General features: G+C 49.0%; 1 protein-coding gene across 13 annotated transcripts in view; it reads right to left on the reverse strand.

Annotated features, from left to right (window-relative positions):
• Positions 1 to 25,485, reverse strand: part of TBC1D22A (TBC1 domain family member 22A) — a 414,723-nt gene that overhangs the window by 180,768 nt on the left and 208,470 nt on the right. For 10 of the 13 annotated variants that reach the window (XM_065521728.2, XM_045364227.3, XM_005566978.5 and 7 more), the window contains one exon: positions 14,414 to 14,523. The exons of the other annotated variants lie outside the window; for them this stretch is intronic. In XM_065521728.2, the coding sequence (XP_065377800.1) occupies positions 14,414 to 14,523 (110 nt within the window). The remainder of the gene's footprint in view (positions 1 to 14,413; positions 14,524 to 25,485) is intronic. 13 annotated transcript variants of the gene reach the window in all.

A 25,485-nucleotide genomic window follows, 5' to 3' on the forward strand; every position in this document is an offset into this window, starting at 1 on the left:
AGAGCGGAGGAGTCAGTGCCTCACTTGAAAGCTTCAAAGGACCAGCTGACTCTCTTGTTAGGGACTAAAGCAGCTGGTGACTTCAAGTTAAAGCCAATGCTCACTTACCATTCTGAAACTCTAGGGCCCTTAAGAAGCACGCTCTATAAATGGAACAACAAAGCCTGGATGACAGCACATTTGTTTACAGCAGGGTTTACCAAGTATTTTAAGCCCACTGTTGAGACCTACTGCTCAGAAAGAAAGATTTTGTTCAAAATATTCCCGCTCGTGGACAACACACCTGGTCCCGCAAGAGCTCTGATGGAGACGTGCAGGAAGATGAAAGTTGTGTTCGTGCCTGCTGATGCAATATTCATTCTGCAGACCATGGATCAAGGAGTACTTTCAACTTTCAAGTCATTATTTGAGAAACATACTTGATAAGGCTATAGCTGCCATAGACAGTGATTCCTCTGATGAACTGGGCAAAGTCCATTGAAAACCTTATGGAAAGGACCTGCTTTTCTAGATGCCATTAAGAAATTTGTGATTCATGGGAAGAGGTCAAAACACCAACATTAACAGGAAGTTTGAAGTTGATTCTAACATTTGTGGATGACTTTGAGGGGTTCAATACTTCAGTGGAGGAAGTAACTACACATATGGTGGAAATAGAAAGAGAACAGAATTAGAAACAGAGTCTGAATATGTGCCTGAATTACTGCAGTCTCACAGTAAAATTTGAATGGATAAGAATATGCTTCTTATGAATGACGGAAAAAAGTGGTGTTTTGTTTGTTTGTTTTCCAGAATGACTGGACTCCAAGACTGGACTTCGTTTCTTGAGACGGAAGCTATTCCTGAAGAAGATGCTGTGAACATTGTTGAAATGACAACAAAGGATTTAGAACACTCCACAAGCCTAGCTGATAAAGCAGTGGCAGGGTTTGAGAGAACTGACTGGGGTTTTGAAAGAAGTCCTACTGTGGATAAAGTGCCATCAAATAGCTCGGCAAGCTACAGAGCACTCTTCCAGGAAAAGGAGGCTCCGCTGACACAGCAAACTTCAAACTGTTGTCTTAATTTAACGAATTGCCACAGCCACCCCAACTTCAGCAACCACCACGCTGATCAGTCTGCAGCTGTCCATACGAGAAAAGACCCCCCCACCAAGAAAAAGATTACAACTTGCTGAAGGCTCAGATGATCATTTGCATTTTTTAGCAATAAAGTAGTTTTGAATTCAGGTATGTAGGCTTTTTAGACACAATGCTACTGTATGTTAATAAATTAAAGTATAATATAACTTTTACATGCATTGAGAAAGCAAAAAACTTGTGTGGCTAGTTTTATTATGATAGGTGCTTTCTTGTGGTGGTTTGGAATCAAACATGCATTATCTCCAAGGTATACCTATAAAAACCATTTGTCTTGCAAAGAAAGAAGAGTCTCTTTATTTGCTGATGATATCACTGTGTACAGAAAATCCTAAGGCATCTACTAACAAGCTCCTAGCAATAATAAGTGACTCTAGCAAGATTACTAGAAACAAGTAGAGTATTTTCCAAAAGTGGCCACATTGTCTCCCGTCCCACATGCTCTTTCAGGAGGGGACTATGCCACTCCGGCATCGAGAGATGGAGGCTAATTTCTCCCTCTTTGAATTAGAATAGGCTTGTGACTGCTTCCACCAAAAGCGTACAGGGGGCACGACTTCTGAGTACGGTGTGTGACTTCTGAGGCTCAGTCACGAAAAATGCAGCTTCCACCTTGTTTGCAGACAGAGTCTCACCGGGAGCCTTGAACCATCCAGCGACAGGTCTGACTATCCCAAGGCCACCATGCCATGAGGACACTCAGTGCGTGGAGAGGCCAGGAGTGGGCGATCCAACCCAAAATCCTACTCTTAGAGTCACGCAGGCCCAGGGCGCCAGGCTCTTAAATGAACGGGAGTCTAGATGCTTCCAGCCCCCACCCGAGATTCCAGACATCATGGTACACAAATGAGCCGTCCACACCAGGCCCTGACGGAGATCCTGACCCACAGAACCCGAGAGCACAAAGGCACAGCTGCTTCCAGTCAGGGGGTTTGGGAGTCATCTGTTAGGCAGCAGCGCCTGGGAAACTGTCCGTTTGCAAAAATCAGCTGTATTTGTATATACCCCTAGTATATCAATCCCAAATTGATTTACTACAAATCAATAGTAAAAAATCCAAAAATAAAAAATACCAACAAAGCTATACCATTTGAAGTAACATCAGAAAAAAACAAAATATTCAGAAATAAATTTAACAAAGTATGAGCAATACCCCACACCAAAAACTGCAAAATGTTTGTGAGGATAAATTAAAGAATACCTAAAGAAATATACTATGCTCACAGATAAGAAGACTCGATATTTGTTAATATTGTCAATATGAGGGAAACTGACATACAAATTCCACATATTCTCATTCAAAATCTCAATAGGCTTTTTTTTTGGTAGGAAATGGCAAATAACAAACTTTATATAAAAATGCCAAGGACCAAAATTACTTAAGATAATTTTTAAAAAGAACAAAGAGGATGGTCTTACCCAACACCATGAAAATCTGCAGTAATGAAGACAGTGTGAACCGGATTAAGATCCATTCGTAGGTCAATGGGACAAAACAGGGTGTCCAGAAACAGACACACACTTATACAATCATCTAATTTTCAGCAAAAGTGAAATAGGACAAAACTGTTTTCAATAAATGGCATGTTGTTCACCAGGATATTTGTAGAGGAAAAAAAATGAACCCTGACATCTTCCTTACACCATATACAGAAATTAAGTCAAGCTAGGTTGTAGACCTAAAACTAAAAACTAAAATTATCAATCATAACATGGGTATAAATCTTGGCATTGTGGAGGTAGGCAGGACACAGAAAACTATTACGACAAAAGAAAAAAATGATAAATTGATTTTATCAAAGTTGAAACTGTTGGCTCATAGAAGACGCCATTAATGAAATGAACTGACAAGTCACAGGACTCAAAAGCATGCTCAAAAGATCTATCTTGACAAAGGACTGCTATTGGAATTGGAACAAATGAAGACCCTGAGGGGGATGCAATGTTGGAGAAATCGCGTTCTGACGTGGTACGGCCAGAACTTAACAGGCATCTAGAAGAAGATGTGGACATGAATGTTCCCAGAAATGTTATTCACAAGAGCCCAAGACCAGAAACAGCCTCGGCTGCCACCAACAGGAGGACGGATAAACTGTGATAGATTCACATGGTGGAATACTACTTAGTAATCAAAAGGAATCTACTATTCATTCAGGCAACCACATGGATTCTTATGGTTTTCAATGCTATTGTAAATTGAATTTTTTAATTTTCATTTTTAAATTGCTTGCTGCTCAATGATTAATTCTTAATGAACCTTCTGTCACAGGCCAGTAACTAACACATTCTTATCTGTTTAATAAACCTTTCTAAAATCTTGGCAGGAGTCCTCAATTTTATTGACTGGGACTCTGAAATCACCTACCTAAGATTCTTCCCCACAGGGACACAGTTGAGCTGGCATCTGGGGCAGGTGTGGATTTGACACATCTAAACGGACTCGGCGCTCCATGCATTCATTCTCCTACCCCAGGCCTCCACCAAGCGCTCCAATGCCCTGTCCAGGTGAAGACTCTGCTTCTTGACGTATACAACAAATGCCAAATCACAGCTCAGTTGGAGTGCACTTTCTCTCTGCCACCTTCCTGGGCATCAGACCAGTCCTTCCTTTGTTACTCTCTTTCAGATAATGACATCCCTGGGGCTTAGTCCATTCCAAGTTCCAGCTGCCTGAGCTCATGGCAGAGGCTCCTGAGCTGTCCTCACTGCCTTTGGCCGGCCCCCTCTGTGAACAAGCACTGTAAGGAGCCGCACGTCTCCCCAGCTTGGTGTGCAGGATAGGGTTTCCCCCAGCTACCCTGTCGCCTCCCTGGTGTTAACACCAATGGTCAACTCACACCAGCCCTACCTGAAGGCTAACACCTGCTGGCAGGCAGAGTCCACTCCAGCCTGAGCCACGGGCCTGGCCGTTTCCTGACCTTTCTCTAAATGAGTCACAATGCCACTGCGTTTCTGGCCTTTTCTCTGACAAGTTCCAAGACAATTTAGTCACTTTCCCCAATATTCCTATCACTTCCATGCCACCGACCAGTTCTTAGAATTCAATAATTCTTCCCCAAGGAAAGGAAATGTAAATGACTAATTATAAAAGGCAACGGTTCTTTTCTACTCAAAGAAGCCGTCCCGTTAAGTAATGAATCTACGAGTAATAGTATGACTTCGGGGTAGGCAAATATGGAAGCTGTAATTCAAGAAGTCATAGCGAACCGACAACCTAGGGGCGAGTGCTGTTAGTGAAATGAAAAAACTGGCAGAAGTGCAAGAATAATCCCCTAAAAGCCTGAGAGGGCCTCATCCAGCCTGAACTTTATATATATATATTTATATATATATATATATATATATATATATAATTTTTTTTGAGATGGAGTCTGGCTCTGTCGCCCCAGCTGGAGGGCAGTGGCTCAATCTCGGCTCACTGCAACCTCTGTCTCCTGGGTTCAAGCAATTCTCCTGCCTCGACCTCCCGAGTAGTTGGGATTACAGATGCGTGCCACCACGCCTGGCTAATGTCTGTATTTTTAAAAGAGACAGGGTTTTACCATGTTGGCCAGGCTGGTCTCAAACTCCTGGCCTCAAATGATCCACCTGCCTCGGCCTCCCAAAGTGCTGAGATTACAGGCGTGAGCCACCGTGCCCAGTCCAGAACTTCTCACTGGATACCCAGTTTAAACTCCCAGGGAGAGGGAGGGGCTGAAACAGCACTAGTTCAGCAGCTTCCACTGCCCAGAAAGCGCACACTCAAAGCCAGTTATCTTCAGGCCCCGAAGCCAACGTGCTGTGTTAAAGCAAATCCTTCTTAAAGAAGGGTTCCATCAGCTGGAATCGGCCCAGGTGTATTTCTGTGATCTACACGAAAAATCATCCCCAAAACATAGCTACTAATACCAAATAGCATTAAAAGGACATCCATGAAACCACCGAAAGAAACAGCCCACCAAATTTTTTTTTTTAATTAAGTGACTGGAACCCTCACAGTGTACTTGGTAGAGAAGAAGAAAACAAACAAACAAAAAAACCTGGTCTTCTCATTCTGGCACCAGCTACTCTGCCAGCTGGTTGGGGAGCCACAAAGGACCCTCCCTCCAACCTCACACCCCAGGTCACTACAGAAAAACCAGAGCCCCGGAAACCCACACACGGTCAACCTGTGCACACCCACCCACCTCACATCACCCAGAGAACGACACACACAGAGTGAAACTCAGGCAAATGGGCAGAAAGCCCAGCCGGGAAAGAAAATGAAAAATAAAGACAAGAATGCAAAGAAATTATTTCTCCAAATTAAGCTTATCTGAATTTTTTAAAGTACTTACAATCAAAGCTACCGCACAACTGAGGAAGACAGCACAGAAATTCTGTCCTCAACATTGAGGATTAGTCCCCATGAGGCTTAAATGGGAGGTTCAAGGTCATCACTGCCGCACTGAGTGGTACCCCACTTTGAGGGCAACCCACCCCTGCCCTACCTCACACCCGTTTGCCCACAAGCCAGCCTGGGCACCCTCCTGCGCTGTGGAAACTTGACCAGATGGTCTGCCGTGCCAGATCCAAGACACTTATTGCACCACAAAATACAGGACTTTTCTCACAACCTCATTCACTCTCAAGATGAAACCGTCCAGCTGGAGTCAGTAACAGGGTCACGCAGGTGGCAAATGTTGAGCCCAGATCCAGTGACTGCAAGTGCAGCATTCCTATGCAATGCTTCTTACTGTGGTGCCACAAAGGTTCTTCCCAGGCGGAACTGTCCATGCAGCGGCATCTCCCAGTGGTGGTAACCACTGAAAAGCTCCCCAGACATTCCTAATGAGGCAGTAGGGCACCCCACCGCTGCCACCACTCCACACCGGGCACTTGCTCCGCATGGCCAACAAGGTCTACAGCTGGCCTCGGTGTTCTTGCACCTGCCCGCCAATGCCTGTCCCGCCACCACCTAGTTTAGGCTCCTGTTTGGGTCCTAGGTGAAACTCCCCTCCTTCATCCAAATACAGCCCACATCCCACTGCAAGCGTAGACGTCCCTCAGGGCAGTGCAAATGACCTCGATTTGTTGTTCACATGACCGGCAGGTCAGCAATGGGTTTCCAGGCATTACTTGCTGGACAGGGCATCTCCCCTAAGACCAGCACATCTGGAAATGTAGCTGCTTTGCCTTTTCCCCCAACACCAAATGCCCCCGAGTAAAAAGACTGTCTCTTGGCTGGGCGTAGTGGCTCATGTCTGTAATCCCAGCACTTTGGGAGGTCGAGGAAGGTGGATCACGAGGTCAAGAGATCAAGACCATCCTGGCCAACATGGTGAAACCCCGTCTCTACTAAAAATATAAAAATTAGCCAGGCGTGGTGGCGTGTGCCTGTAGTCCCAGCTACCCGACAGGCTGAGGCAGGAGAATCGCTTGAACCCGGGAGGCAGAAGTTGCAGTGAGCCAAGATCGTGCCACTGCACTCCAGCCTGGCGACAGAGCAGGACTCCATCTCAAATAAAAGAAAAGAAAAAGACTGTCTCTTAGACACCTAGCAGGAAGGGCATCGATCCACCAGAGATGAGTGATGAGGCCCGAGTATCTGGGGAGGGTCACAAGGACACTTTCCAGAGCTGTCAAACATCAACCCAGCTTCCCAGCCTCAAGCTCCAGCACACACTCCTACTCCCTAAGCACTCTGAGTGATCCCACACCATGGAGTCTCAATTTAGTCTAGAATGCTCTTCTAAATCTGCTAATCCCCCACCCAGACCTTGGTCTACCTGGCTCCTGGTAACTGCTGGCATTGCTGTTCTTACAGATGTTCTGTGCAGGCTGGAAAAGAATGAATATTCTCTGTGTGCTGGATATGGGGGTCTAGATATGTCCATTTGGCCAAACTGTGCAGTGTGCGTCCTCCCAGATCTTGCTAATTCTTACCTGCTCGATCTACTGTATTAGTCCGTTTTCATACTGCTATAAAGCACTGCCCGAGACTGGGCAACTCATAAAGGAAAGAGGTTTAATTGACTCACAGTTCACCATGGCTGGGGAGGCCTCAGGAAGGAGAAGTACCGAGCAAAGTGGGGGAAGAACCCCTTATAAAACCTCAGATCTCGTGAGAACTCACTATCGGGAGAACACCGTGGGGGAGACCACCCCATGGTCCCATCACTTCCACCTGGTCTCTCCTTTGACACGTGGGGGATTATGGGGATTACAATTCAAGGTGAGATTTGGGTGGCGGCACAAAGCCTAACCATATCACCTACTAATCACTGAGAGATAGGAAGGCTGGTGCTGGACTGTGTGGGTCTAAATCCCAACGCTGCAACTAACTAGCCACAAAATGGGAAGTGCCTTATGGGTGGTTGTGAGGGAAAATGAACTAATATTACAACGAAGCACTCAGAACAGTGTCTGGCACTGACAACCGCCACCCCTCTCCCATCATACTTATGTACATGTGCAGAAATATGGGGTCAAGGTCATGCATTCCAGATTAACTTTTCCCTGGTAAACGTATCCACTGACAGTGATACTCTTTGTCTCTAGGAATGTTTTTTGCCTTAAAAATCTATCTCATTTAATACCTCCATGGCTATTACACAGCTACATATGGGCTACAGAGCTACATAACTATTACTTTGGTTAATATTCTTCTGTTGCATATCCTTTCTACTTGTCTTCTTGTGGTTTAGGTGTCTTGCAAGCAGCAAATAGCTGGATTCTGTTTTTAAATCTAATCTGACTGGACAGCTATTTTTCTTCAGAAGATGAGACACATTATTCTCCTTTTTTCTGGCCTTTCTTCTTTCCTATGAGACTTTCTCTTCTCTTTCTTATTCAGTGGCTTCACTCTCATGTCTCTATAGGTGATTTCTTTCAACTCATCTTTCTGGAGATTTGTTTATTATTAACAACATCTCATCAATGCTGAAAAAATCCCAGCCATAGCTTTACAAATATTGACTTTCCTCCACTACATTTTCTCTTTCTAGTTCTATTTTTTAAATTCTATCTTTCACGTCTTAATCTGCCGTATTTTCAGTATCTCTCTGTGTTGCCCAGTCGGTAATTTTCTCAGCACTACATTCAATTCTAAATAACTCTCTCTTCTCTTTTGTCTAATGAGATTTAAATTTCAGTGACTCTGATTTTGACTGCTGGAAGTTCTCTTTGGTTCCTTTTAAAATCTGTGACTTCTGGCCGGGCACGGTGGCTCAAACCTGTAACCCCAGCACTTTGGGAGGCTGAGGCAGGCAAATCACAAGGTCAAGGGATTGAGACCATCCTGGCCAACATGGTAAAAGTACAAAAATCAGCCAGGCATGGTGGTGCGTGCCTGTAATGCCAGCTACTCAGGAGGCTGAGGCAGGAGAATCACTTGAACCTGGGAGGCGGAGGTTGCAGTGAGCCGAGATCGCGCCACCGCACTCCAGCCTGGGCAACAGCGAGACTCCATCTCAAAAAAAAAAAAAAAAAATCTGTGAGTTCTTTCTTCAGAGTCTTTATTTTAAAACTGTTTATTTCTCCTTAATGTTTCAAAGTTACACATTGTCTGGTTCCTTTCAAATCGCTGTTCTAGTGTCTCAGGTCTCTGGGTACAAATCCTCCTAATGAGAGTAATCGCTAACATTTATTCCCGGCGCACTCCTTCTCCGCTTGGTTTGTACTTCGTCTGCCGTGAGGTCATCTGCAGACGCCTCTTCCCATGGGAACGCCACAGGCCTGTGGCAGGAGATCATCCCTCCAGGGCAGAAGTTCTCAGAGGGTAGCCAGCCAACTGCTGGGGGTCACCAGACCTTTCAAGGGGTCTGTTACATTGAAACTGCTGTCATAGTAACACGAAGGCATGATTCACCTTCCTCGTGGTGCTGACGTTTGTGCCGGTAGTACACAGGCAGCGGTGGGTAAAACTGCGGGCATGCTGGCAGCAGGCAGGGCAGTGCCCTCACCACACTCACCGTCACTGTCTTCCCAATAGCACATGCTCACGGTGTGAAAACGAAAGGCTGTTTCGCTTAAGGATGCCCTGGATGCGGCGGGAAAGGTCACTCATCTTACTATTAATATTGTGTTCAGCCTCAGCCCTGAACGACAGGCGGGAAGAACACGGAAAGCCCGAGGGGCAAATCCAGAAACAGAGGCTTCAAGGAGAGCACTTGGTGCGCGGGCTTCAGTTGTGAGCTGAACTGAACACTTTCTTCAAGAAACATCATGTTTACATGAAAGAAGGACTAGCAGACAAACCAGTTATTCAAACGTGGGTCTCTGGAAGATATTTTCTCAAAAATGAATGAGGTCGGCCTGTCACTTCAAAAGAAACAAGGAACTGTGTTTGTTGCCAATGATAATACCTGAGGTTTAAAATTAAAATCTGAATTTTGGAAGACTTTTGTCTGCCACCCTGGGCCTGACAGCTGTTTCTTATGAGATGGTGGGTCTAAATCCCACTTATAATACTAACAAATTTGATCATACGATGAAACGTATCAACATTTAAAAGATCCGTACACCTCAGTCAGCCAATATTTTCCAAATCGCCAATGAATGATGCTACAGAGCCAATATATGGGTAAAAGATCCTATCGAAGTATAAGACAGGCCATCAACTTTAATGTAACTGAGTATAAAACATTCACTGATCAGGTTTCAGATTTCATATCGCAACTAACCTTTTTTAAGAAACTACCATTTGTTGAATAGTATAGTATTAATGAAAAAAGAATCCAAAATTCCCTGAAAAGGCTATTAAAACACTTCCTGGCCACACATGGTGGCTCATACCTGTAATCCCAACACTTTGGGAGGCTGAGGCAGGCGGAGCACTTGAGGTCAGGAGTTTGAGACCAGTCTGGCCAACATGGTGAAACCCTGTCTCTAACAAAAATACAAAAATTACCCGGGTGTGGTGGTGTGTGCCTGTAATTCCAGCTACTCAGGAGGCTGAGGCAGGAGAATGGCTTGAACCTGGGAGGCAGAGGTTATAGTGAGCTGAGACTGCACCACTGCCCTCAAGCCTGGGAGACAAAGCGAGACTTCATCTCAAAAAAAAAAAAAAAAAAAAAAAAAGACACTTCCTTTTCCAACTACATATCTAGATAATGCTGGATTTTTTTCACATTCTTCGGCCAAAACAAAAACTACCACAACAAATTGAATGTAGAAGTAGATATGAGAATTCTTCCCCTATGAAGTTAGACATTAAGGAGATTTGCAAAAATGTAAAACAATGCCTTTCTTCTCACTCAACATTTTTATTTTGAAAAATGCAATTTACCATAAAAATATTACTTATAATAATACATAATGGGTTTTTCGTTGTTTTTTTAAATAAATTACTAAGTATTTTTAATTTTCTCTATTTGAATTTCTAATATGGCAGCTATCAAGAGAATTAACCCCACACAAACAAAGGCTCTTCGAACTCTTAATAACGTTTGGAATGCAGAGTCCAAGGCACACAGGCCTGGGCGTGTCCACGGCAGAGGTCGTGTCTCTGCTCTGGGCAGCTCTTGATCTCCCTGCACGGGACTGGCTTCTGTGATCCCACCTTGCCAGGGCAGGAAAGCCTGCACTCCTAGCCATGAGGCGGCCTGACAATTCCCTCCAGTTCACTAGCGTCAGCCAGTGGAGTCAGCGCTGTTCACTCCTGGAGGACCTCGCTGCTGCTCTTAAGGAGTCCCACAATGTGTGTTAAACAATCTTTGTTTAATACCGCGGATACGGTTTGGATCTGTGTCCCCACCCAAATCTCATGTTCAGTTGTAATTCCCCGTGCTGGAGGCGGGGCCTGGCTGGAGGTGACCGAATCATGGTGGGGGGGTGGGGGGCAGTTTCTAATGGGTTAGCACCATCCCTGCCAGCGCTGCATCAGGAGACCTGGTTGTTTAAAAGTGTGTGGCACCTCCCCCAACCCCTCCCTCCTGCTCCGGCCACGTAAGACGCACCAGCTTCCCCTTCACCTTCTGCCATGATTGAAAGTTTCCTGAAGCCTCCTCAGCTATGATTCCTGTACAGCTTGTGGAACAGTGAGCCAATTACACCTCTTTCTCTATAAATTACCCAGTCTCAGGTACTTCTTTAAGCAGTGCAAGAACAGACCAATTACCTAACGTTTCCAGGCATTTGTCGGGAGAAGAGTGGTTTGCTCTTTTTCCTAGTTTGCCGTCTATCTGAGGGCTAAAAGCCTCCTCTCCCAGCATTCTGTCCCTCGCCTCCATCAGCTGTCCTCTACCCCTGCTCCATCCCACCAGGCTCTGAGCTTCTTGGGGACAGAGGGGTGATAATGATTCACACCCCAAAGTCTTCCGCCTCTCTGAGCACCTGTAGAGGGCAGGTGCTTCACACATTCTGGCCAAAATGACAAGGTTGATGAATTACTGAAAACAAGTAGAATATGGAATCTCAAATTGAGGCTCCAAGGTGAGTCAAAAACATAGTTATGACTATTCAGGACATCCAAAGATTAAAAAAAAAAAAAAACATGTGGTTTCTGCCCTCTAGAACTTCCCCTGCAAATGGAACTCACTTCTATGTATTTCAGCCAGGAAAGGTCATAGAGCAGCCAACGTGGGTTTTAACACAAGCCATGTCACCTGGGCAATGGGCCTCATCTCTCTTGGTCTCAGCCTTGTGTGCTGGGTGTAACCGAGCTCCAACCTGTCCCGGGAATGCCCACGCCAGGAAGCACCATCACGGTGGAGACACTGTTAGTTCCTCACATTCATTCCCATGGTGACTACCCACCAATCACAGAAACTGTGGGGCTAGAGGCCCTTTAAGATCCTCTTCCGGGTGAGGAGGAGCCCCTGGCACACGGTTCCGGTTCAGCGGCTCCACTGAAGCCTCTGCAGCAATGGCGTGGACGGCTGCCACAGAGCTGATGAATAAACACGCCCGTGAAAGAGCACTGGGAACGACCGGCGGAGGCCAGGCTGAGCGCGCACTTCAGAAAACCAAGAGAGCGTTTCCCCAAGGGGTTCAATCAGGGTGATGACGTGATGAAAAGGTTGCTTGAGGAAGATGGTTCCAGCAGTTCCAGGAAGAATGAAATGCAGATAGTAAGACCAAGAGTAGGGAAAGGAGCTAAGAGGCAGAAGCGGCCAGGTCCTCCGGGAGCGGACACGCTGGTCCGCATGTTGCCTTGGTTTTAAGTGAGTACATGGCCTCATACTTCTTTGAACTTAAACAGCGGCAGTGCTTGTAAACACTGAACAGTCCCCAGGAGGAGCTCTGCTCGGGCGGCCTTATCTACGGGAATCACAGCTGAGCTGCCAAGTCCCCTGGATGGTGGGCACTGACATTCCTCAACTCTTGCTCCTGGGAGGATCACGTGGAATCCGTCGTGGCAGGTGAGAGAAAGATAAACAGCTGCCACGGGACGGCGATGTGCCATAAACACACACGCCAGGAAAGCATGATCCCTTACACTCATCCGCCCTGCCAATAAACCATTTCATCAGGCTACAAATCTCAGGTGAAAAATGAAAAGCCAGCATCGATTTCATTGTACAGTGGATTTTATTTACAAATAGAGGCCAGATAATCTTGTATTTAAATGGCACAAGTCCCATCACTCACCATCAGAGAAGTGACATTTGAAATTTATAAAGTTTTACATTATGATTCAATCCTTTTTCTAAGAGGGCAAAAAGCCGAAAGGTCTAGGAGAAAGAATAAAATGTACGAAAATATTAGCAAAGGAGGGCAAATGATAAATTGGTGCTTGGGCCAAAATATGTCTCTAGTGGGCACATTTTTCTTTACAAGGAACAAAGTAAGTCACGAGGAGTCTGGACCAGCCAATAGATGCAAGGTTTCCATTCTCCAACTGTACGACAGACTTCTACTTTCTCCTTTTTCGTTCCTACATTATGAAAAGTAACAGCAAAAACCATGTATCTTTCCTTAACAGAACCTTTCAGCTAATATATTCAAACTAAACCTGGAGTCTAAACCTTAGACCACAGGCTATAAAAGCCATATTCTGACGATTTCGAATCAAGTAGATGAGCTGAGACCTCTTCACTTAGGGGTATCAGGAACAACCTTTACCGCAATGGCTCAGGAAAAGTCAAGCCCTGCTAGGCAATGCAGATGACAAGTGACAACGCCGTCTCCGTCTCTCTCAGATGAGGGCCCCCCTTTGAGCCGGGATAACAAGGATGCTGGTAGAACATGCAGAACCTCCCAGGAGGCCCAGCTCTCAGCAGAGGGCCACCTACATGTGAACACCTGTGACGGCCTTGGCATCTCGTTCCTCAGAAACGATTATCCACCCAAACCGTGCTCTGGGCTTTCACCTTCCCCTGCCTGACAAGTCCTGCCTGCTCTGTCAGCAAAATTCACTGTCCCATGAAATCTACTATTTCCCACCTTTGGGGTCGAGTGCCTTCTGTCCCCTCATGACATACTTACCCGTCTACCCTCCGCCCCCAGTGAGCTTCCGGAGCAGGCCTCACCCTTACTGGCCACTATTCCCAGGTGTGGAGCACAGCACCTCACAGGAAGCGGGTGTCTAGAAAGGATGTGCCAGCCTCAGATAAACTAAGACGCCCACACCCGCTCCAGGGCCTGTCCATCCCCCTCAGTCATTCCTCTGTAGTATCAGCTGGCTCCAGTCCTCATTCCTGACTCGCCTACCAACAAGGCCCTTCCCAGGCACTGTGTGGAATTCCGCCCCTACGCCGTTCCACAGGATCGGCCCTGTCACTGGGAGACCTGTGACTTTTCTACAAAAATCTCAGCCACTAACCCTAGTTAGTCTCTGCAGAGACCCGCAGAGTCCCCACTGTGGTGCAGGGGACTCCTACCAGCTCATGTTGCTCTCCGGGAGCAGGCACGGCTGCAGCGCCCCACGCACGTGGAGCCCTGGCCACCAATACTTCAGGACCAGGGCTCACGGCCTGGTGTCAGAGACCAGGAGCTGCGGCCCCCGATCTGAGGCCCTTTAAGGGGGATCTCTCTTAGGACAGCCAGCCACACACACGCAGCTACCGTGAGCCTGTGCCCCATTTGGTGGTGGTGGCTACAGTCTGCAGGCAGCAGGGGATGAGACTCTGCACCTCCCTTCCTGCCGGGCCCTCAGCAGGACACGGTGACCATGCCCAGAATGAGGGGCACACACACTGTGTCTCACGCTTCGTCAGCCCGGAGGGGTCTGTGCTATTCCAGATGTAGGAAAGTGAGGCTTCAGGAGAGACTGCACGGCCACGCTGAGACTCAGGAGCAGCCCAAGGCCTCAAGCTCTCTTCACCGCACGGGCTGTGGACGTGGGCTGTGTCCCTGTGGGCGCGGGCGCTCACCTGAATGCCGTCCAGCAGCTTGCTCATGCACCAGTAGGTGTCGGCTTCAATGTTGCGCAGCACCTCTGCGGGCACGCCGGAGACGTCCACCGTGTCCACCTCCTCTGCCTCTGGGCGGCGCCGAGCATGCAAAAGACAAGGAGACTTAGCCACACGGGACCTTTACTCACGAGGAGGCCCACGGAGGAAGAGAGCTGAGCCCACATCCAGCTCCCCCCACCCACTCTCATCAGTCTAGCTAAATGACTCATGCAGCCTTCCACCTCATCACTTACTGCTTCTCAATCTTAACACCTAATTAGTTGCAGATAATTAATATTCTGAATCCTCTACAATTAATTAACATAATTAATACATTATAAATTATTGCTTCTCAGGCATTTCACATTCTAATAAGAGAGAAAATAGAATATATTACTTAATCCTAACAGATCTGAAAGTTTTTTCAGAAGATTTTGAAAACTCTGCTTCTGATATATTTACATATTCATTTGGCAATCATTCCTCTAAAAACCTCTTTCCAAAGTTAGAGTTTCCCAAACTACACTGGGTAAATACTTCTATGCTAGGATCGAAAACCCCAGAAAGCCGTAACACAGATGTGCTTCAAAGATAGAATGGACAATGGTGCTCTAAATAATTTCCTTCTTAAAGTACAAAAAACCTAATGAGAAAACATAATCTAAAAGTTTTTAAAATGCAAAACAGATGCCTAATTGAAACAGCTTATCAGATATTTGAACAAACTAATTTTAGATCCTTACAAAACTGCTGTCATCCAGCAAAATACTCATAAATGTTTTAAAAATTATCTACCCTATTTTTAATTTTTTTTTTTTTGCTTTAGTTTTATTTGCATGGCATCTTTGCAAGGAAAATGTTCTTTAAGAAAAGAAACATTTCAGCCCAGAATATATTTAGAAAGGTTTAAGCAGATAAACATCACAATCATGATAGGGATGTTAACGCTGCCGGTGTTGGCCGGGGGCTGCTGATGCGCCAGGCCCTCTCCTGCGCGCTGTGAACGTGCGCGCTCATTTCAGCTGTCACCACTCTGCCGTCACCACCCTTGAGCCCTGACAACAGTGGGGTAAAGAGGGGCAGGGCCGTGGCTATGCCAAGCAGCCTGGTACACACCGGGAGGAGGGTACTAGAAGCAGTGCCACCTACTGGTCCCAGAACCCAGGTCCCTAAGTGCTCCCCGAGGACCCAGAGGCCCACCTCACATTCGTGTTGCATACAGTCCTATCCCATCGCGCTGCTTCCCAGCTGCGGCCCTGCACAATGGCTAACTCACACTGAAGCTCTGCACAATTGCTAACTCACACTGAAGTGTGACTGGAAGAGACGAGGTGACACGCCACCTCCCACGGTTCTTGGTTCACCCCAGAACCAGCAGGATAAAAGGGGAAGAGCGCCTCCGTGTCTGACCCTCCAGCAGGAGCGAGCAGCTGGGCGCTTGAGGGTCTGGACAGGGAGGTGACAGCCCGGGACACATCCAACATGGCGGGGCCTGTGGGAACACGAGAGGGTGGGCGGATTCCAGCCAGTTCGCGCATCACTCCTCTCTCTGGGGTGGTGGCGGTGGATCCTCAGTCACTCCATGGGTACTGCTTTGATTGGGTCCTGGGTTTTGTAAACTGAGAGATAATTCAACCGCCATAAAATCCACTCTTTAGCGTGTGAGACGCAGTGGTCTTTAGTAGGGTCACGAGGCTGCACAAACATCACCACTAGTTCCAGAGCCTTTCCGTCCCCACAGAAAGAAACGCTGGACCCTTTAGCGGCCGCTCCCCACTCCCCACCCCGCGCCTGGCAACCACGAACCTGCCTGTCTCTATGGAGTTGCCTATGCTGGACATTTCACACTGCTGGAATGAGGCTCTGCGGCCCTCTGTGACCGGCTCCTTCTCACTGAGCACGATGTTCTCCAGTCATCCACGTGGCAGCCTGTGTCAGTGCCTCACTCCTCTTCACGATAGAGCCGCGCCCCCTACGGCCACGCCACCTCCCTACGGCCAGGCCACGCCGCGTCTCTGCATGCCTCAGCTGGTAGACCCTGGGCTGTCTCCACTAAGGGGTAACGTGGACACAGAGCAGGTCCCCTGTGTGGGATCCGTCCCCGTACGCCAGGCACCAGGCACAGACATGAGTGACAGATTCAACGCTCTCAAGATGCTCATGAATTAAAGGGGAAAACAAGAGACTTTAAAGATTGAAAACATCCATGTTAGGCGTCAGTGTCACCCAGTGGCATGGAGAAATGTATGGGTTCCTCCTGGGACCTGGCATGCGAAGGACACCGTTGTCCACAGTATACTGGGCGCTCCCAGGCCCTCACTCTCTTGGCCTGTGTTTTCACCCCAGAAGGCAGGTCCCAGTCCCCCGTTCCCTCAAATGTGGGGCTAGGATGACAAGTGCTGCTGGCTGACCATGGCTCCGTCCCCGGACCCTCCTCCCAGGCAGGTGTGTCCATGACACTGGCACTCTCCTGGGGGCTCTGTTCACCCACCGGCCCCCTGCAGGGCTGCAGGCTCTCCCTCCAGCAAGTGGCAAGGTGTCTGGCCTTAAAACTCTGCTGGCCCAGGAGCCCGGGTTGATGTGAGCACACTGTCTGATGAAGCCCTCACAGGGACTCCCAGGGAAAGGCCCTGTCTCCCAATTTCCCACGGCAGCCCAAGGTGGGAGGTGTTATTTCCACCGGTCCACAGATGCAGAAACTTAGGCCTCCACACGCTGATCAGTGTGCTTTGTGAGGCAATGGTGGGAGTGAGCAGGACAGGCCTGCCTGGACTCCAAGTCCGGCCCCCTTGTAACGCCTTTCCTACTGGAAGGAACGCCAGCAAAAGCCAAGCATGTAGACAGGCATGTGAGTGAGTGGTCTCCCCAGGGCCCCAATTCCTCCCTGGGAAAACAGTCTGGGCAGAATCAACTCAACATTCTGCCGGCCTAGAGCAGGTCTGATTTTTATTGCATCTCAGGGAACTGAATCAGCAACAATAATCAGCGGGCTTCCTCGGAGAGGTTTCCCATCGACCTATCCTCTTTCAAGGGCCTTCCAAGCACAGAGACATTTCCTCAGGGATAATAAGAGTAAACAGGGAACCGAGGCCTCTCCAGACCTCCACAGCCTCTCCCCGAGGGCACAGACGCAGCTGGGCTGTTGCAGCTCTGATTCGCAGAGCCAGGGGCACAGCCTCTCCCCGAGGGCACAGACGCAGCTGGGCTGTTGCAGCTCTGATTCGCAGAGCCAGGGGTGCGTGAGCCAGGCAGGCCTCGCTCTCTGGGTCTGTTTAGCTGGCTTGTTATTTTATCTGAGGAAATGTCAGTGGCCTATTCTAGGTGTCATTTCTCACAATGGGCCATTTGTTACTCTTCAAGGTAATGAAGTAACGGCATTTAACTCAGAGAGGCCCCCGCGGCGATTTGTCTTCTACACGCCAGGAGAATTGGAATTACCCTTATTGTTAGAATGAGATAAATATCCCCCGCCACAGAAAGCATCCCCCACTTTGGCAAAGGCACACAGAGTGGCACAGGACACTCTGGACTCCAGGCTGTGACAGCAGGGTCAGGACCAGGACAAGCTGCAGAAAATACTCCCGGGTTGGTGTGTTGGCCCCTGGGGAGACAGCCTGGGAAGGTCCAAGACCACCCAGAGGAGCCCTGGCCCTGGGTGTATGGCCCAGACGAACTGCAGGCAAGATCAGGTTCTCCCTGGCTTCCATCTGTTAGACATTGATCTACAAAACCACCTGGCCCAAGGACTAGACAGAGTCCACTGTGGGGTGACAATGGTCTCTGAATCAAGACTCTGAGATGTCCAACAGCCGTGACAGATTTTAACCCAAGAACTTCCCACTCAAAGGTACACACTGTCCACCAGGCACACTGCCACCCGTGGGGCAAGGAGGGACGGAGACCGAGAAGGGAGCAAAGTGGAACGAGGCACGACCTGGGAAGCCTCGTGGCTGGGGCCCGCATCGACCAGCACTGGGATGTTCACAGCCGGGCAAGCCACAACAAGGAGGACGGATTTACCTCCCAAAACGTGTCACTCCATAGGACAGCAGAGATGACAGCACTGACACCAATGGAAAGAAAGATTTTTCAGCTAAGATCACAGATGAGGAAGGAAAACACAGACACGGCAATTCCAAGCAATTCCAGGGTTCAAAGGAAGAAACAAGATTCAAAGGAAAAAAATGATCAATACACAGGTGAAAGCAGAGGAGGGAAGCAGAACCAGATGCCAATCAACGGAGGGCGGGGCCTAATGACATGGCAGCCATGGCTGTGGCCCTGGGGGTGAGGGTTGGGCGAGGGGCGCTCTCAGGCCCCAGGGCCTTGGGAGATCTGGGCTTAGAGATCTGAGCCATGGGAAATGTGAAGCCATGCCCAAGCTACCTCGAAGCAGCTGGATGCCAGGAGGTGGGTAATTCACAAGGCACCCCTGGACTGTGGTGAGGGCGAGGGCAGATGTCTACAACCTCAGCTTCCTCCCAGCCAGGAGGGACCGTGGCAGCCTGGGAGCCATGACAGAGATGGACCACTGCGGGGACTTTCGAAGGTGACATTTTTGCAAACGCATAAAAGCAATGAAATTTAAACCAACGTGTTTCCACATCTGAATATGATTCTATCTTTTACTTTTCTCATTTAATTATAAACATTAACACCAGCGTGTATAACAGTGCTCTGGAACTGCATTTGGCCCTTTCTTCTCCTTCATCAGTCACCACACCTCCATACAAGGGGAAGCCCCGTCCCCCATACCCTGGGGACACCAGGTTGAGAAGAGTGTGAGTCCTGACCCCAGTCCTGACCAGGGTGGCGGGGTGGCGAGTGCACAGGCTAACCCCAAGGGGAACCCGGACGAGGCAGAAAAGGCTCTCCCACAGCCCAGGGCAGAAGGTGAGCAGGCCCAAGCGGACCACAACAAAATGTGAAGTCATGGGACATAAAAACAGACACTGAATTAAAAACCATCTCACTTGCCCTCTTAGACTGTAGAAAGGCTTTGGGGGATGATTTAACTAACCTTCTTTGAAAATGCTGCCCTGCTACAGTATGAAGGGAAAAAACCAATTTGTAAAATAAGCCCACCTTTATCAACAGCTCCGTTTACATGGAAAAGTCTACGACTGCATCTACATTAATCTACACAGAGGAGCATCATCCAGGGATGCCACACACAGGGAAGTCCGAACACTCCCGCAAGGCGGGGGGAGTGGAGCGGGAAGTTCGCGCTATTTGCTGCAGAAGGGCAGAGAGTAAAAGGGAATGTGAGTTTTCACAATGAGCAGTTATTTCTGCAATACAAAAATAAACAATGTTTAAGCCTTTAGAACAGTTTAAATAAGGCCTGTCTTCTCCTCAGATAACTACCCCTAGAGCAGAAGATCCCACAAGTGGCGGTACTGCCCTTGTGAATGTTTCGAGAAACCTTCAGGGCATTTGGGGGTCAGAATGACGAGGGTGAGGGGTGCTGCTGGCATTCAGTGGGCAGTGTTACAAGGTGGGGAGAGCTGCACAGTCACCACGTCCAGCCTGAGACTCCACCAGTTCACGTGGACGGAGAGATGGATGAGTGGACAGATGATGGATGGGTAGGCGGGTGGATGAATGGTGGGTAGATATACAAAGCTAAGTTTTTGAAATGGAGGATATTTAGCCTGGTTAGGAGAAAAGCACACAGGGATATAATCGCCACTCTGAAATATGTGAAAAGCTGTTTTAGGGAAAACAGAGCAGAAATTCTTGGCCCCTCTTTCCACATCCAGAAAACAAAAAGGGTCAGAAGATTAAAGGGACAGGGGGATGAATGACTCAAAATCCAGATGGTCCCGGTGATGAAGGTTGCCCACCCAGGACCGCCGGCCACACAGTGAGGACACCTGCCCACCCAGGACTGCCGGCCGGGCAGTGAAGACATGTGCCCGCTCAGGACCACCAGCCACACAGTGAAGACACCTGTCCACCAACTGACAAGGCACTTGCGTGTTTCCACAGCTGGCCTTTCTGCATGGGAGCCCACATGTCCACACATGATTCCACTCCATCCAAAAGCCCCCAGGGGGGTCCATGCCACACTGCACAGGTAAGGAGGCTGCAGGTAACGTGCCCAGATCCTGCGCTAGGAAGTGGCAGAGCCTGGCCGCGAACCAGGTCTCTGCCTGATTAGTCTACATGCTTCTAATCGGGCTCACAGCAGGACCCCGCATGGCACAGAGGCCTCTGACTTGGTAAGAAGCGTCCATGATGGAGCCTCCCTTGTGTAGCTCCAACTCCAGGCAAGTCTAATTCCAGATACGAAACAGCTCCTCAGCCACGCCATGGGCGCCTCTCCTGTCATTCGGCAGAAGAGCCTGTCACCACAAAGCCACCCATGCTCTAGGTCTCCTAAGCGGCTCATTTCCCTCATGGCCCCCCACCCCACCTCTGTGAGATGATGTCAGTCTCTGGAACTGGAGTAGAGGACTGGAATCATAGCTTGTAATTACCAGGAGGTGCACTGGAATCATAGCTTGTAATTACCAGGAGGTGCACTGGAATCATAGCTTGTAATTACCAGGAGGTGCACTGGAATCGTAGCTTGTAATTACCAGGAGGTGCACTGGAATCGTAGCTTGTAATTACCAGGGGGTTCTCAAGAACAAAGAGGCTTGACGCGGGTTAGGTTCTCCCTCATATTAAACCACATGGAAGAGCTTGGTACTGGGGAAAGGGGAAAATCCCTTCAATTTAAACAGCTCCTTTCACTTCAAAGGATTCCAGGACACTGGTACCAAGGTATGGAAGCAGTCACCTATAGCACAAATGCTGTGGGTAAGAGCCAGCCCCCACGGGGAGCGCGGGGAGGGAGCTATTGCCGTTACCACCACATTCATCACCTGCACGGCACAAACCCTGCAATAAGCCTCTTCACTTAATTAGGAGCTTAACTGGTAATCAAAACTGTTCTGTTTTATAAGCAAGATGGAATTGCTCTATGGAGCTCACCTTTTGCATTTCCCAACGTGGGACTTTTAAATTGGAAACTCCGGCACTTTGGTGAGAGAGATTTGAACAGTTCATTACGCAGATTTGGGTTCCAGGACGGAGAAGAAAGTCCTGCCTTGGTGAGAGTGGCATCACAACTCAAGACTATAAATTCGCAAAACTCTTTGGTTCAGCAAAAACCACTAACGTTATGATCAAATGGCTCTAGCAGCGGAAATGTCTAATTCTAATATAGATAACGTTCAACTCAATCAAGGTTACACAGACTGACCACAGTCACAGTTGCTGACTCTGCTTCATGGCTGTAAGCTTGGGCCGTCCGCCTGCAGCCCACAAGTGCAGGCATGTGGTGGGAGGGCGAGACGTTGGCAGATGATTATCACAGGATGAGGACAATGCCCTCAGCATGGCTAGGTGAGGTGGCAGCATCAGGCCAGCTCCAACAATCAACTGCCATTCCCAAGAGTGATCCCAAATGATGAGAACCAACACACTCTTCTCACCAACAGCATGGCTGCTTCCCATCCCACCACCCGCAAGCTGACCCGCAGCCAGGGGTCTCCAACCTCAAAACCCAAAGCAGGAGGCCTCAGGGCCTGGGAACAGCACAGTGTCTGTGAAGCAGCTGGTCTACTTTTTGTATAAAGAACTTGGTACCAAATTCCACATGGAAAAAGTCTGTAGACAACACTTGGGAAAAGATCAACTGTGGGATAGATACTGCGGTAAAAAGTGAAAGAAATCTTCTGTATCTTTCACCGTCCTCATTTTGATGAGGCCACTTCTGCAAAAAGCAAAAATTCCAATCTCATAGCATTCTGGTGGCTTGATCTTCAATGTTTCAATACTGCTGTGACTAGAAGTTTTGGTTCACAGAAAAGCTATTTGTTGAAACAGTGATTTCTTCTACTAATAGTACCAAACACTTCCATGTGGGAGACACTGTGGGACGGGGAGAAAGGCAAAGACGAAACAAAGAACATCTTAGTGCCTGGAAGAGAGGCTGTCCCCATGCGCTCCTCTGACTCATCGACTTCATGCACTCTCCCGATGCTGTCGACGGTCTGTTACAGAGAGACGCAGCTCACACAACCACACCATGTGAGCTGGAACCTGCCAGGTGGAGAATGAATAGGGTGAAGGGGCAGAAGGTACAGAGGTCGGCTAGGCTGAAAAGCATGAGCACAGAGCCCCTGGCATTCCAACCAAGCCTGGAGGGCGGCAGGATCGGAGAGAGTGCAGGTGATGGGAAAGAGGGCAGAGAGTTCGCAGACGTAAGGAGGAGGAAGAGGTTGTGGGAAGCGTGATGTGGAGGCCCCCGAGACTTCCCTGCAGAGGCCCCTGAGACTTCCCTGCAGAGGGACGGGGAGCGCCGGAAGACAGCTGTGTGTTCGAGTGGTGCCCTCGGCACAGGGCCCCAGGAGAGTGCCGTGGCTGCGGGAGGAGTGAGAAGCCAGCCCACCACGCATGGGCAGGTGTCAGGGAGGGACGTGATGTGCATTCAGTGCTGTGGAAACGAGGTGGGCACAGGCGGGTGGAGATGCTGCCACCTGGGGCCTGCTGGCCCAGCACTGCTGAGGCACACGAGGAAGGTGTGGGCCCACCACAGCTGCCCCTCCAGGTAGCAAACACACTGCCGGAGAACCAACGACTGCACCATCACGCAACCCCACACTGGGCCACAGGCCACGGGGACGAGATGAGGCAGATGGCGTGCCTGCTGCCGAGATGTCACCCCTGCTCAGGGCTCTGCCTGTGGGTATTAGTTACTAAATAAATTCAGTAAGATTCACCAAGCTCACCAATAAAACTGGCCAAGATCCCCAAGTTTAAATATTCCCCCACTGATACAAGTAACAAGAAACAGACCCTCTGAAACACAAGGACCACTCAAAACACAGTTCTCCATTCGCTGCTCCAGAGATGACGATGCATTCTGCAAAACAATCTGACAACGCACGTCAAAGCCTTTAAAATCCATGGAGCTCTGCTGAGCCCAGACAGTGCACCCAGTACTGAGATGGGGCCATCGCAATCCAGGAGAAAAACAGTCCTGGGCCCTGCACGTCCATAGCTCATGGTCTGACAGGGGAGTCGGCAACAAGACAAGGCCCCACAACAAATGAGAATGGGCGGGGCACCCCGTCCCCAGAGGTCAGATGGCAAAATGGCACGCTGGTGTGGAGAAGGTGCCCTTACACTTTACTGTTAATAACACAACGAAAACCCAAGAAATACACCCACGGAAAAACACACTGCAGGTTACTCTGCTATTCAGATGAGGTGGCTAGCATCCAAAAGTGCTGGCTAACTGGAAGAGCTTGCTGCTCTAACTAACAGACAATCCAGCTTTCACTGACAGCTCCAGCAAGTGACTTTGGTTGGAGCCACTTACAAAAGCCTGCGTCCCTTTCCTCACCAATCCTTGGTCTTCGACAAATCACTCTGACGCTCAGCCCCAAAGTTCTGCTCCTGTTTGGGTACCGCTTACAACCCAGCTGGCAGCCCCACCACTCAGAGCAAGAGCGGGCATGCAGCTCGCCAGTGCCCAGCGTGGCTGCGGCCCCTGTCGCAATCCTAACGAGCATGCGTGAAAGGTTGGCTGTGGTCACTCACCAGGAATCAGGTTGGCAACTCGACCCCTCAGCCCTCAGTGCCCCTGCTGGCCCATCCATCCGGAATCGATACATTTCAAAACACTCCTCCCTCTCTATCATACCCAGAAAAGGGACCATAAAAATCAGGTGAAAAACTGCTTACATTGTAACTATCCAAACTGGATGGATATAATCACAGAAGGATATGAGGCTACTGTATCAAAACCAAAATTGGACAGACTGTGCATGCATATAGCACAAAGCCAAAGCAAACTAAGACGGCTTCTTCCGGATGTTTTCCAGTATACTTCTGTTTAAAACAATTTAATCAATTGTATGGCTCTTCAATTTCTCAATGAAAAGAAACACGATCCACTGAAAAGAACATATGGGCCTCCCTTCAACACAGAGGGCCCTTCCCTTCCAGTTTCTCAGGCCATCCTGGCTGGCGGAGGCCACAGGCTCTGCAGGTCATCTGTAGGTGGGGAGTGCCAGAGGGGCCTCCACATGCCCAGAAGGTACTCAAAAGGTATGACTGCAGAACAGCCCCACAAATAAACTTCTTCCTAAGTGACAGATACCTATATGACTCGCAAACAGCCCTGCTTGCTCTCCATGCCTACCCTAAAGACGCTTCCCATAAAGAATGTGTTTCGGATGGCCCAGCTTTCCTACACAGAGCTGCATGAAACCAAAGCTCCAACCAAGTGCACAGCCAATTACTGTGCAGCTGCCAGAAAATCAAACGGATGCCGCTGGCAGCCAAGGAGGGGCAGGAACCCGGCCCTCACACTAACAGGCAGCTGCACTGCCCACACTCAAGTCCTGGTGCTCTGTTATCACAAGTGAACATCTCAGCACCCCACGGAAACATGCATCGCTCCTGCTCGACCCAAGATCAGAGCACACAGAAGGAATGGTGGCCAGCCAGCTCCCGAGAGCCTTCAGATAACAGATGTCCCTGCGGGCCCATGCCCTGCTCCTGCGCCTGCACCTGCCTCGCCACTGCTGAGGCAAAGGCTGGAGAAGCTGGCGCACAGCAACAGCCTGTGTCCTCCCCAACATGCAGCGTGGGGGCCCAGAGGGGAGGTGCACAGCCCCAGAATGCAGAAGGGCCTGCTCAGCCCAAAGACCCCATACTCTGCCCGGAGTGGCACCTGGGCCCAGAGAAGGATACAACCTTATGCCTGTAAATTGCCCTATGCACCCTTGATTCAAGGATGAAAAGAAAGGAAGATACGAGCCTTCTCAGGCTTCCAAAATGGCCTGTCTCTTGGGTTTTACACTTGCCAAGGTTCTACTTTCCTGAACAATATGTGTAGCACTCACTGGGAGCTGGAGAAGGCACAGGAATAAGTGGCTGCTCCGTTCAGAGCCAATACACTAGGCCGGGAGAAAGCAGAAGATCACACAATCGTGGAGGCCTGAGAGCTCCCTGAACACTCCCTGGGCCTTCCCAGCTTCAGGCACTGC

The sequence above is a fragment of the Macaca fascicularis genome, chromosome 10, assembly GCF_037993035.2.
Source record: "Macaca fascicularis isolate 582-1 chromosome 10, T2T-MFA8v1.1".
Lineage (NCBI taxonomy): Eukaryota > Metazoa > Chordata > Mammalia > Primates > Cercopithecidae > Macaca > Macaca fascicularis.